Source organism: Sesamum indicum, linkage group LG3, assembly GCF_026168435.1.
Source record: "Sesamum indicum cultivar Baizhima isolate 11 linkage group LG3, ASM2616843v1, whole genome shotgun sequence".
Classification (NCBI taxonomy): Eukaryota; Viridiplantae; Streptophyta; class Magnoliopsida; order Lamiales; family Pedaliaceae; genus Sesamum; species Sesamum indicum.
The window spans coordinates 25,795,548-25,810,700 of NC_142659.1; the positions used below are offsets into that span (position 1 = coordinate 25,795,548).

The window sequence follows — 15,153 nt, forward strand, 5'->3', positions numbered from 1 at the left end:
TATGTGCCCATTAATATTTTCAGGGAGTAAAATGCAATTAACCCATAGATAACAGGTCAACTCATCCAACATAAGTAGGTCAAATTTCACAGCAAGAACCAAAAAAAAAAAAAAATAGGGTGGTCAAGTCAAAACTTCAAACCTTAGACTCATGAATTCTTCTCACCCCTTTCCCAAACTACCCTTTTCAAACACAAAGACCAAACATATATGACCTGCCTAGAGTCTAGACACATCTCTTGCAAAAGGTCAAATTTGAAATTTCACACACAGTTGACGCATTCAATTACATGTACCTGCATACGACCTCTTCCAACACACACTTGTTCCTATTCAACACCAAAAACGTATACTTGAATCAATTCAGACAGACTTTCACTATAAATACAAGGATTACATGCACATTTCTCCACACCAAACTCACTTGCACCGTAAACCCGATTTCCCTATTCTTTCACATGGCCATGAGTTACCGGAGATCGTGCGTTGTTCTCGTAGTTCTTGTAATTTACGTTGCATGTATGAACAATCTGCACGTCGAAGCAACTAGAGTATTATCGGAGGATTTCTCAACAAGGATATCACCCAAGGGTTTTTCTGACTCGAGCCATCTCGTTACGTTTCCAGCAGTGTATCAGAATGCAAGAGAGACGATGTCGTATTGGCTTCAACGGCTGGCGTCCGGACCTAGCCCTAGAGGGCCCGGCCATTGAGTCGGACGGACTCACGGTTCGGGGTTAAGCCATGAGTTGATCAAAGAGTAGAGCTACATGGCTGCCTTAGATAGTGATTAGTTCTCTGTGGAGGGACATTAAGCATGTTCATCTCTCGTTTTTATTTTTTATTTTTTATTTTTGATCTATTTCTTGATGATTTGATTAATTAATTGTTTCATTCTTTCTCCCATGACCAGAATGTAAGTACATATTATGGGAGTTGGTGAGATGTAAAGGGTGTTTGGTAAATTTTATTTAAAAGATATTGTAAGTTGGTATATTTTATGAAATATTTGTAACGTTTATAATATATTAATAACGATAATTTTATAATTAATATGATTTAAATTTTAAAAAATATAAGTGATCAAGAATTTATTTCATTCATTAATTAATTAAGATCCTAAAAATTTAACTTTTTCATTTTAGAAGCTTAATTTCCGAAAGACTTACAAATAATGTATCACGCATATATATATATATATACATACATCATTTTCCTGGATCGTGGCTTTGCTCAATTCTCTATGCGTCGCTAGAGCTCAACATAATTAAATCACAGCATCATAATTTTCAAGTTGATATAAAATGTTTACATTATAACAGTACTCTGTCAAAATATATTTACTGTATAAAACTAAATACTTTAGTCTGCCTAATTTTTCTTATCCATATGCTTCAACCTACCAACCCAAAATATACAAATTGAAAATGTCAAGCTTCTTCATCTCCTTCCTTGGCTTTCTTCTTACTTGTAACTATTCCATGACCAAAATAACCTACACCAAACCCTATAATTATACATATACTAACAATAACTACAAACCAAATGCTGCTGGTCTTTATATGCAGTCCAAATATATCTACCAAAAACATTTTCACGTCCAAGATTTGGAAATTGTAAGAAGGATAAATCTCTTGCTGATAATTCAAAGTTAATGTTATGAAAGCAAAAGGATGGCCTCCAACAATTTATATAGGAAAACAAGGGCAATCGCATGTCTTGATCAGTAATTAATGATTATTAATTATAATGATCCTATAATAACACATTGAATTGCTCGATATTTTCTTGTTTAAATTGATACCGTCTTTTTGTTATAAGTTTATTTGCCTTTTAATGCATATATTGTTGTAAATCTTCTTGCACTAATAAAGTGCTCACATGCCGTGTCTAAATGATTAATATTCTTGTAAACTTTTACACAATAAATATAATATGACCAACAACTCATATATACTTCTTAAAAGAAATTGACAAATATATATATATGCTTAACCAAAAGTTAAATATTTTTTAAAAATATTAATAAATATATTTTATCATATTTTTAAAGAATATATATTTAAATAAACCAATATTTAATTATTTATTTTTATCTAAAAGAACAAATAGTTAATAACTTAATTTTATCACTAAAAACAATAAAATTTTTCATGAAATTTTTTTGTGTATTTATTGTACTCATTTATTAGTTAACTTTCAGTTTGTAAAAGAATATTAAATTATCTAACTCACTAATTATATTTTAATTTATTATAAATATATGATATTTTTTCAATTAAGAAAATTTTAATTAAACTTAAAATAAAAAAATTGCTAAAAAAGATAAATTCTTTGAATTAATATATATATAATATAAGGACAATATTTTCTACAAATTTAATTGGTGGAGGTAAGTGTCACATTTGTTAGTTTAGAGGGTTTGTTACACGACGAATAGTTCAGAGAGCAAAGCGTATTTTACCCTTAAATATATGAACTAATAAGTAAATAATCTTTTCCCTTTTTGCATTATCTATAAAAATATGGTACAATTTGGTTTGGGTGAATAGTAATTTACCCTTTGTGATATTGTAAATAAACAAATTATGTTCTATAAAAAAAATAATTTATCTCTCTATACTTTTTAAAATGAAATAATTTAACGTAAATTGACTTTTGATGATAGTCATTATAAAGGAAGCTTTAGTGGTTATCGTCGTCTCTTATAGTAATATTTTTATTTCGTGGAGCGAATGTCTTTTTCCCAACATGGCTACCTGCTACTTCCAACAACGGTAGTTAACATTCTAGTAACATAAGCCTTGTGCGTTGCACAATGTTCTTCTTCGGGTGAAAATTCTCAATATTATAATACAAATATCTTGTTTTATGCTCACTCATGATAAGATATACATGAATATTTTTGTGTATATAAAAATTACCGAATATAAAAGGGATTGCCTATCAATTATCATCTTTTCACTTAGGCATATAATGTCATTTTAGGCGAGCATTGGCTAAAAAATATAAAATGAATGGATATATATAGACTAAAATTACTTTTGAAAAGCTGTGTAGGAATAAAATTATTCGAAATTGGGTCAAAGGGCTAAAATTAAGCAATTCTAAAGTTACCGAACTAAAACTAAAATAGATAAACTACAAACTTAAAGGATTAAACAAATATTTAAGAGCATAATTGAAAGTTTAAATTTGGTATTGCAGTGTCATAAATCATCCGTTGTGCCTTCTTTTAAATATTAGTGTAGATATAGTTAATATATATATATATATATATTGTTCAGGTGGTTGAAACTTAAGTCTTGAGATAATTTCATATACACTATAAGAAAATGACTCAACCCACTACTCCATGCATATTTTCTGCCCTCACAAACTTTTATAATTCTAATAAATCCTATTGCAATTAATTTTTTCTCTCTCACATTAATTCTCCATATTTATTTGTTCTTACAAGCTTTCATATTTTTAATAAACCCAAAATTATAATTTTTGTTTCTTTCTTACTTTACCCCAAATTTCGTTTTTTTCATATACTTCTTTCTTTTTCATCACCTCACTACGTTTTGTGTCCTTTTTATAATTTTTTTTTCTTCATCTCACACTATAATTTTTTATATACTCGCAGAAATCGCGTGCAACAACACCTGATTTCTTAAAAAATGAAGATTTTTGTGTGTGTGTATATATATATATATATATATATCTTTTAGTTTTATTATATAATCACTGTGGGAAGCATCAAAATATCGAACTACGTACTTAATTCAAAATTTTAAATATATATATAGTTTTGAATGCACGGACAAAACTAATGAACATAATTTCAGGCTCCATTTTTGCACATATCATACACCTCTACATTTACTTGAACTCATTAATATTTCTTAACAACAAGAACTTCAATATATAATTAATTGATTCACTAATTATAGAAAAAAATTTAATTTGCATAAAATCAAATAATATAATTTCAGACTCTATTTTTGCACGTATCATTTATACATGCATTGCACAAAATTCCTGAATATATAGCTCTTAACATCGTCGCGTTCTTAATTTACATGATTTTTTCTTTGTTTATGAATGAAATTATAAATTTCAATAATCTACAAAGTCAATTTATTAATTTACCGTATGTCGCAAACGCCCAAATACAAAATTAATTAATTCACAAAAGAAAAAAAAAAGTTTCGAATACACGCACAAATTAAAGATTTCTTGCAATATAATGTACTTGAAGTTTTATAGTATTTTAACAATCACAAATTATATACAATGATTTTTCCTTTCTAAAATGAACTTAATTTGAATATATAATATATTTATACAAAATTAAATAAATAATCCATTACATGTTATGCTAAGTTGTGTGCGTAATTTTTTAAGGAAACTCACAGCATGATTAGGCTACGTTGAAGAAGAAGGTTTGGACTGAATGGACTGAGGAACTTCATCACAAGTTTATGAACGCAGTCATGCAACTTGGAGAAGGAAGTACAGTATGTCTCTCTTATATAGTGCTTTTACAATTTAATTATTATGAGGTTTTTTAGAGTAAATTACAAAGGGCTCTTCGAAGGCTTGTTATAATTATAAATACCTTCTCATTATTTAAAAAATTACAAATACTATTATGAAATTATAAATATCATCCTGAAATTACAAATACCTAGTAAATACTCCCTTTGTGACAGCTCGTGTAAGAAGGTAGTTGTTAGGATATTTGTAATTTTAAGAAGGGTATTTATAATTTTTTAAAAAATAAATACATCAGGGGAGCTCCTTGTAATTTACCCCTTTTTTCTATTACAAAATAGAAAAGTCAATTTATGGAAAAATCGCATTTCTAGTCCTATATGTTAGGATTTTTTTTTTTATTTTGTCCCATTTTTTACGATTTTTTTATATGCAATAAGTTAGTAATAAGTCAATTGAAGTAAAATATCAATTTCATTCAATTTTTTTTAATATCAAAATACTAACAAATTATATAGTGTATATATATAATATATATACATTATAGTGTATATATAATTATATATATAAATAAAATAAAATTCAAATTATTTAAGATCTGGACCATTTATTTTTGACAATTGAGATCAACCCTTGTCTAAGGAGGTAATTAAATTGCTTTATTTTAAAAAATAAATTGTTGCATTTTTTAAAAACAACAATTGCTATATTTTTTTTTTCACAGAAAGTTAATTTACTTATTTGTAATATAACACGAGGTTGCTTGCATTTTCCTACATATATTGTATGAAGTTCACTTTGAGTAATCTATTAATATTTGAATAAGATATATGAAGGTAATTTATATAACCACAGCCTGAAGCATCCAAATATCATGCCATGCACTTCATCAAAAATATATTTTTGGAAACAGTTAGTTAATATCATTGAGGCTCTATTTACTTGAATTTATTAGTACTTGGGAATAGAGATATTTTTATATTTATGATTGGTATATTTTAAGTTTAGGAATACTTATTCTTTTAAATAAGGGATTAACCATTTCCTTCCCCAACCCATCCCAACATATCGGGAATGGAATTTTTTTTTTTTTTTGGTCTGCATAGTAATCGGAAAGTGGCATTAATTTGATATTTAATTATTTTTATTATTTAAAATATTTCTTTCACTGAGTATTGAAGAAATAATGGTAGATGTATTATATTTAGAGTATGTTTTGTTGGGATGAATAGTGGGAGTATAAGCAAAGTGGAAGTAAAAATGAATGTGTAAGAGATAATTTGGTGTTTGGTTAGGGAAAAGAGGTGGAGTTGAAGTAAACTCGATGTGTATGAAATTCCCCCAGAGTCTAATTCTGTTTTCATCCAAAATTGGGCGGAAAAGTGAAAGTATAAGGCAAAAAAGATAAGAAAGTATAATTTTTTTTTATTTATTCTATTACCCGTATATATCTATATATATAATTTCCCTCCAAAATTATTTTGGTATCAATAAAGGAATTGATGTTTTAACTCGAATTTGTTAGTTGAAAATATTGTTATTAATTTTTATTCTATTTATACTAAACAATTTAAAATAAATGAACAATACACATTTTGATGTAAAATATTTTTATTAATGAGGTTTTTAAATTTTTTATATACTAAAAGTATATGAGCATAATATTAATTAATTTATTTATTTTTAATATAAAATAAGAGAAGGGTTATTCAGTAAATCACGAAAATTGGTCTTTCTTCTCAATCTATTTTCGTTGTATCAAATAAAGAAAAATATTTGAAATTTACTCCCCTTTCAATCATACCAAACAATTTAGAAAAAAAATTATTATTCTCCCCCCCCCCCCCCTCTTTCCAATTCTTTTTCCTCTCACTTGAACCAAACAAATCTTTAAATAGATTAGTCCATTTGGTTGTTCGGTTCATTTTTTTTTTTTCGGAAGAAAAATATTATCTCTATGTTTATTCAGTCAATAAATTATTTTTTATGTAAATAAATACATATTTAAGATATATATTTTCAATGACATATGAGATCGATGATTTTCTCATCCGCGCACAAAGATTTCTCGCACATCTAATCTACTTGAAGTTTTCTAGAATTTTACAACAACAAATTCTATATATAAAGATTCATTTTTTAAAAAAAAATGAATAAATATATTTATATAAAACTAAATAAATAATCAATCTTGTCATGGTTGGTCTGAAATCTCACTGTATATGCATATATTAACATAATTAGTATTTACAAAAATGAGTATAATATTTGAATTTATAATTTTATAATTATAAATTATATAAGTACATACTTTAATTAAATTTCAAAATCAACCTCATACTTAATGTAGATGAAGTTAAAAACTATACGCATGATGAATTAGGAAAGAATAATTACAATGGGAGTAAAAGCTACGAATTGTGACTTATATAAAAAATGACTATTAAAATTTAATTATTGAAAAATGAATCAAACATCACCAAAAAAAAAAAAAAAACCTCAAAATGTAGATTTGCACGTAAGGGAAAAATGCAAGCAACTTTCTTGTGATATTGCAACTGAACAAATTATTTTGCAATTTACCCTTCTATATTTTTTTTTAAAATGAATCAATTTCCTATTAATTTTTTATAGGAAGGTAATTTGCTCGTTTACAATATCACGAATAGGTAAATTCTTATTAATTTTTCATAGGAAGGTAATTTACCCATTTATAATATCACATTGAGGTAAATTGCTTTATTCTTGAAAAAAAAAAGAGATACAAATTGCTATTACAGTATTTTTTTTATTGAAAGATAATTTGTTCATTTATAATATCAATTCATTAACTCCAACATGGATATGGTATTGAGAGGGCGGGCGAATATTGGTGGCCTGCCAACGAGAAGCTCTTGAGACACTTGTTTCATCGACGGCCGAGACTTTGGGTTACGGTTCACGCAAGCGAGCGCGATGCGCACTATCCGAACCACATCGGAGGCAAGTATTTGTTCTGCTGGTGGAGGCAACCTCTTGTCTAGGAAATCTTGGAGACTTATGTCATTTTCACGAAGTTGTTGTGCCATGGAGTTGATGAATCCCCCCGGATGATTGCCGGAAATTGTCTCCAGAGCTACAACTCCGAAGCTATAAACATCACATTTTTCGTTGACAACCATGGTGTACGCTAACTCTGCAAATGAGAAATCGGCAGATCAAGAATGAGAAAAGCAATGGCATTAGGCATATATATATATATATATATATATATATCTTTGGGGAGGGACGAAAGGGTGTTTGCAATGACTTTGGTGGAAATAAGCTGTCGAAGAATGTTCGAAACTAAAATGATGTTAATATTTACCTGGTGCAATATAACCTTGTGTTCCTGCAATTTGTGTTAGATTGGATGAACTAGGATCCAACAGTCTAGCAATGCCAAAATCAGATAGACGAGCTTCGAGCTTTGAGTCCAGGAGTATATTGTTACTGGAAACGTCCCGGTGCAGGATCGTTGGATCGCAGTCGTGGTGCATGTACGACAACGCATGAGCGACGCCCTTCACCACATTCACTCTCTTCATCCAATCTAACTCCACAGCTTCCTGTTCGTCCCTCAGGACGCAAAACAGGCTCCCCCTCTCCATGTAATCGTAGATGAGAAACATGCAGCGCTTGTGCAGACAATAGCCGAATAGCCTGACAATGTTTTGGTGCCTTATTCCTTGTAGAATCTCAGCCTCGTTCCTGAAACACTTGTCGAACATCGGATTCTCGCCTTCCAAGCTGTGAAGCTTCTTCAGAGCGACAACTCTTCCATTAGGCAGTTTTGCTCTGTAGACACTGCCGTAGCCTCCAGTCCCAATACAGTAGCTTATGTCAAAGTCTTGTGTTGCCTCAATAATGTCCTCGTAAGCAATCTTCCCGTTGAAATTCCATATCTTGAATATGTCCCCTTCTTCAGTAACAAGAGGCTCCGGCTTTGATTTCTTGGCTTTGGTTTTGAACAAGTAGAAACCTCCACCAAGAACCAACAAGGCAAGGAATAGTGCAAGTGGAAGAAAAATGGCGAGGTAGTTTCTATGCCTTTCTTCAGTGTATTTCTCGTTGCAAGAGGGAAAGTTGTCGGAGTCGTTAAGTAACTTCTCGTTCGGGAACAAGACCTTCTTAGGGAATTTACACCAAATTTCAACTGGAATTGGACCCTCCAAAGCATTGTAAGACAAGTCGATAGTAAATAAATGGAACAGAGACTGAGGGATTAGGCCGGAGAGGTTATTATGTGAAAGATTGAGGCCAAGAAAGCCTGCACTCTCACCAACTCCAAACTCATAAGGTATCTGTCCTTGAATTGAATTTCCACTTAAATCAATCAGGCCAATGAAGGGGAGCTTTGTGATTTGGAGAGGAATGGTGCCACTCAAGTTGTTGTGTTGCAGTTGTAAAATGTACATATGGGACCATGTTGACTCGTTAGATGGGAAAGGGATGCCGCCTGACAACTTATTGTAGGAGAGGTTCAGAAAGGAGAGGCTTGATAGTTCTCCTATCTCAAGTGGTACTCGGCCTGCAAGTTGATTTGAAGAAAGATCGAGACGTCTAAGTTGAGGCAACTGCACAAGTGTATTTGGGATGACACCGTCTATCCGGTTGTCTGAAAGGTATAGATCCATTAGACTTTTCATTTGGCTAATTCCGTTCTCTATGTGGCCACTGATTTGGTTTGAAGATAGAGATAAGAAGCTCACACTGGTTAGTCGATATAAGGAGGAAGGGATCGTACCCGTGATTTCGTTAGAACTAAGGTCTAGATCAACTAATCTTGTAAGATTCCCTATGTTTGTTGGAATGGAACCATTGATTTTATTACCAGCCAAGGACAGAGTCTCCAAATTAGTTAAATGGAATAACGTGGAAGGAATCGGGCCAACGACATTGCTACCCATAAGGTTTAGCACCACCAGGTTGGACAACTTTCCTACCTCACCAAGAATTGAACCGCCATTAGTTTCGAAAAAACTACCCAAGGACAAAGATCTCAACGTGGTCAGCCGGCCCACAACCGGAACAAGAGAACCAATGAGGTTGTTTACACTCAAGTCCAAAACCGCCAACCTGGTGAAGTTTTCAATCCCAGGGAAAACAGGACCAGAAAGACGGTTATATGACAAGTCAAGTGTCTCTAACTTTGTAAGGTTTCCTATTGAAGGAGGCAACTCACCACTAATATCATTATTCGACAAGTCCACATAACTCAAACTCGACAATTCACCTAGCGAACGAGGGATCCCATTGAAGTAGTTAGCACTCAAATCCAAAACAACAAGACTCTTAAGATTTCCAACTTGAGGCGGAATAGGACCAGAGAGACCGTTCTCAGATAAGACTAGACTTTCTAGTTTAGTAAGTTTGGCGAGCGCGACAGGAAACTCACCCGTGAGATTATTGGTGGACAAATCGAGATGAGTCAGCTCCGTCAGTGCACCTATCTGAACAGGGATCGCACCATGCAGCCAAACACCGGATAGCTGAATTTTAACAAGGCGCGGAAGCGCAAGCCAATTTAGCACGTCCAATGACCCTAAGCCTCGATCGTATTTTTTCCAAGTTATCCCGACAACGTGGCCTGCATCGTCGCAAGTTATGAAATCCCACCTGCAGTGATCGGAGGTGTTGGCGGTGTGATCAGCAGTCCACCAGGAAGTGGACTTGAGGGCCGCAGCTTCTAAGTCATCAGCAGTTGTGGGGTGCGCAGGCATGAGGAGTATGGTGGTGATTGTGATGCAAAGAACAAATAATGAAGCCATCTAAGTCTTACCGACTACTGCATATGTTATCAAAGGATTTTGATTGGTCTTATTTGCTGTAGAATGGAAGCATAAGATGAATGGTTGACAAAGTATGTAAGTGAAGACATTATTGTACATTGAATAATTGGTAGCAAGTATTTGACTAAATTGGGTGGTGAGGGACCAACCATGATATCAACACTTTTGTTTTCAACTCTTCCTCTTTGTTACAACTGTTGGTTTTGTGAATTAAATGTAATGTATTCCTGTGAAACAAAAAAAGTGGTATTGAAAATGGGCGAATTATTATTTTATGAAGAAAAGTGTATTATTTTATTATTTTATCAACATTTGTGTCTGAAATATCCACATTCAGGATCACGTCCACCTTCTGGCAACACAGTAATAATTGACTTCCTCTGCCCCACAAAGCTGATTCAATTTCTATGATTTTTTTTAATAATATTATAATTTTGATATTTAATATATTAATTAAGTTTGATAAAAACAAATGAATTCTCATTAGGTTCCTCAATTTAAAACATTATCCTCCTACATAGGAAAACTAAACAAATTGAAAATACTAAATTTAGATAACAATACAACATAATATAATCTTCATTAGCCTTTCTTTTTCTTTTTCTTTTTTCTTTTTTTGGTTTTCATATTGATCCTTGGTAATTAACGTCTTCTTCTTATTTTTTTGTAATGATTTTGTTTTCCTAGTACTTTCTTTTTAAATTGATAAAAAATTTCTTCCTCATCGCTCGAAATTTATATCTCAAAGTGTGTACTTGTAATATTTTTGCATATTATAATGTTTTGTTCTTTATTCTATAGGCCTAGAATGTCATACTCCTGTATTCTGTCAGCACGAATTTTCAGGCATGATTGTATATGTAATATTTCTTTATTTTTGCTTAAACCTTCATGTGTTTAAAAAATTCACTAAGACTCCCCTTCTATTTTAAAAATAGGCAAAAAAACCTTCTCTATTTTCTTAAAAATGTAGCTCAATCGCTCATCTCCGTTAAATATAAGTAACAATATTAATTTTTTTTAATAAAATAACCGTTATACCCTTATTTATTAAAATTTATTTTTTCTTTTTAGCAACCATTAGATTATGTAAAAGTCGTCAAATCTAACCAATTGATCTTAATTTTTAAATTTTATAGCTTGAGTGAAGAATTAAGGAGGAAGCTAATTAATAAGAAACGAGACGAAGACGTATGAGTAAGACCAATGACTTAAGAAAAGCGGAGTTAGTGGGTTTCGGTTTCAAAGCATTGACAGAGACTTGATGACATTCCCACTCAACATATTTGGCGTATTTTTCTTGTAGTCAATGTAGGAGTGCTGGTTTTTTCAGCATTATCATTTTCTATTATTTGGAAATTTAATTTTCGGAATGGAGATGCGGGGTATCGATCCCCGTACCTCTCGCATGCTAAGCGAGCGCTCTACCATCTGAGCTACATCCCCTTATGCTTTTAAAAACATAATATTTATCTTGAATTATTCAATTTTGCTTCCTTACCCTGTTTTCATTTTTAAAATTTTTAAATAACAAATTTCCGTTTCCATTCTGCAAAGGTACGTAGGGGGCAATATTTTTTAGTTAAATTAAAAATAGTATTCAAAGAAAGCAGAGTATGTGCAAAGGAAAACGATTTCATTTCATTTGATCATTATTTAAAAAATATTAATAGAAATTAATGATAGAAGTTAAAATAATTGGTGATACGTATATGTTGACGAGAGAGTGGTGATAAATATTGTTTTATCATTATATATAGATATGTTTAATTATCTCTAGCTAGTGATAATTTTATCATTAATAATATTAAGTGAAAAAATAAAATGGAGTCACTTAATATATATTTTTAGTGATGATTATATTTTTTTTTATTTGATGTTTTGTTACTCGTTGTTTTATACTAAAAAGATTAGTGATAAAAAAAAATTAAATAAAATTTTTAATAAATTTAGTGATAAAAAAACTACTAATATAATTGAAATAGAGAATTCGGAATTGATCCACAAACAAAACAAGGGAAAAATAAAAAAAGGAATCCGCGAAACTATTTGGACACATAAATCACAACTTGGAGACCTCCTTAACTATTTTTTTTCTTTTTTCTTCTCCCCTCAATTCATTAACTCAAGCATGGATATGGAATTGAGAGGGCGGGTGAATTTCGGTGGCTTACGAACAAGAAGTTCTTGAGACACCTCTTTCATGGAGGGTCGAGATTTAGGGTTAGGATGCAAGCATGCTAGTGCAATGCTGACTGTCCGAATCACATCTGAGGCCACCATTATGTTTGCGGGTGGAGGCAGTCTCTTGTCTATGAAATCTTGGAGAATTATGTCGTTTTCACCAGACCGTTGCCCCATGGAGTTAATGAATTCACCTGGATGACTACCACACATTGTCTCCAAAGCCACCACACCGAAGCTATAAACATCACATTTTTCGTTAACAACCATGGTGTATGCTAACTCTGCATAATCAAAATTCATGCCGACAACAATAAGAAAACGAGGATGCATAAAACAAGATTTCTATATTAACCGAGCTAATTGTTTAAAATATGGTAAGTTATACCTGGGGCAATGTACCCCGAGTTCCCGCAAGTTGTGTCTGATTGGAGGAATGAGGATCCAACAATCTAGCAATGCCAAAATCAGCGAGGCGTGCTTGGAGCTTTGAATCCAAGAGTATATTGTTGGAGGAAACGTCCCTGTGTAGAATCGGTGGATTGCAGTCGTGGTGCATGTACGACAGCGCATGAGCGACTCCCTTCACCACATTCACTCTCTTCGCCCAATCCAACTCCACGGCTTCATTCTCGTATCTCAATATGCAAAACAGGCTGCCCCTCTCCACGTACTCATAGATGAGGAACATGCAGCGTTTGTGCAAACAGTAGCCGAATAGCCTGGACAATGTTTTGGTGCCTTATTCCTTGTAGAATCTCAGCCTCATTCCTGAAACACTTGTCGTATGCCGGATTCTGTCCTTCCAATCTATGAAGCATCTTCAAAGCAACTACTCTTCCATTAGGCAATTCGGCTCTATAGACGCTACCGTAGCCGCCCGTCCCAATACAGTAGCTTATCTCAAAGTCTTCTGTTGCCTTCACAATATCCTCATACGCAATCTTTCCGTTGAAATTCCATATCTTGAATATATCTCCTTCCTCCGTAACACGTTGTTCTACGTTGGATTTCTTCGCTTTGGTTTTGAACAAGTGCAAACCTCCAACAACAACTAACAAGGCAAAGAACACTGCAAGCGGGACAAACATTGAGGTGTAGTTTCTATGGCTTTCCTCTTTATTGAACAACTTTCCATTTGGAAATAAATCACATTTGGGCAATTCACAGCGAATGTCACTTGGAATAGGACCCTCCAAAGCATTGTAAGACAAGTTGATATATATTAGTTGTGATAGTGCATTTACTTGAGTAGGAACAGCACCCATGAGACTATTGGATGACAAATCGAGATATGTTAGTTGTAATAGTGCACCTATTTGAGTAGGAATAGTACCCATAAGACTATTGGATGACAAAAAGAGATATACTAGTTTTGATAGTGCACCTATTTGAGTAGGGATAGCACCCGTGAGAGTATTGAATGACAAACTGAGATATTCTAGTTTTGATAGTGCACCTATTTGAGTAGGGATAGCACCCGTGAGAGTATTGAATGACAAACTGAGATATTTTAGTTTTGATAGTGCACCTATTTGAATAGGGATAATACCCGTAAGACTATTGTATGACAAATCGAGATATATTAGTTGCGATAGTGCACCTATTTGAGTAGGGATAACACCTGTAAGACTATTAAATGACAAATCGAGATATATTAATTGCGATAGTGCACATATTTGAATGGGGATAGCACCCGTGAGCCTATTATATGATAAATGGAGACGTACTAGTTTTGATAGTGCACCTATTTGAGTAGGGATAACTCCTGTGAGATTATTGGATAACAAAGCAAGATATGTTAATTTTGTTAGTGCACATATTTGAATAGGAATAGCACCCGTGAGATTATTAATTGATAAATCAAGATATACTAATTTTAATAGTGCGTTAATCTGAGTAGCAATAATTCCGGTGAGCCCGAGGGAGTGTAAATCAAGTGTATGCAGGTGTGGAAGTGCAAGAAAATTTAAATTGTTCAACGGACCCCCGAGCCAAACACCAAATGGAACTGTCGACGGCGGCGCTATTTTCACCACATGGCCTGCGCCGTCACAAGCTACGCCTGCCCACTGGCAATGATGGGAGATGTTTTCGGTGTAATGGGAACTCCACCACCCACTTGATTTGAGGGCCTCAGCTTCTGAATATGCAGTTGTGGTTTGAGAAGATGCAATAATTAGGAATACTACGGCTGTGCGTCCAGGAAAGCAAATAGCAAACAAAGAAGCCATCCTGTATCAGATTCTAAGTGACAAGTGTGCATATATATATATATATAGGGCTAAATGAAATTTATTTTCTATAATATGTGAAATTTATTTTTACGAAAGCATAAAGTCAAGAGGGGAAGGGGAGTTAGTTTTCAAATTTAAATTTTCTTCTTCGGAGAGTAATAGAATGACTTGTATTTGTGTTTACCTGGGTTTAAATACATTTTGACTCTGATATCATAAAAATGTCCTTCTTATTTATTCCCTATATGTTTTATTTTATTTCATAAAATATATTTTTTTTAAAAATTTCTTATAGTAATTTAAAATTTTACATAAATTTTATTTTAAAAATAATATTTAATAAAATAATTATTATTGTCCTTACTTTTTAGTAATCGTTGGATCTGTATCGATTATTGTCAAATCTAACTAATTAATTTTAATTTTTGGATTTTATATTT

General features: G+C 32.4%; 1 protein-coding gene and 1 non-coding gene across 2 annotated transcripts; both read right to left on the minus strand.

Moving 5' to 3' along the window:
* Positions 1 to 7,301: 7,301 nt before the first annotated feature.
* On the minus strand, positions 7,302 to 14,725 carry LOC105158784 (uncharacterized). Its single transcript, XM_088878153.1, is given in 6 exon segments — positions 7,302 to 7,657; positions 7,829 to 10,271; positions 12,414 to 12,760; positions 12,865 to 12,897; positions 12,900 to 13,200; positions 13,202 to 14,725. Coding segments are annotated over 6 exon segments (4,989 nt in total). The 5' UTR covers positions 14,711 to 14,725.
* Positions 11,666 to 11,738, minus strand: TRNAA-AGC (transfer RNA alanine (anticodon AGC)). Its single transcript has one exon. It is a non-coding gene; the product is annotated as a tRNA-Ala (tRNA).
* Positions 14,726 to 15,153: the final 428 nt, after the last annotated feature.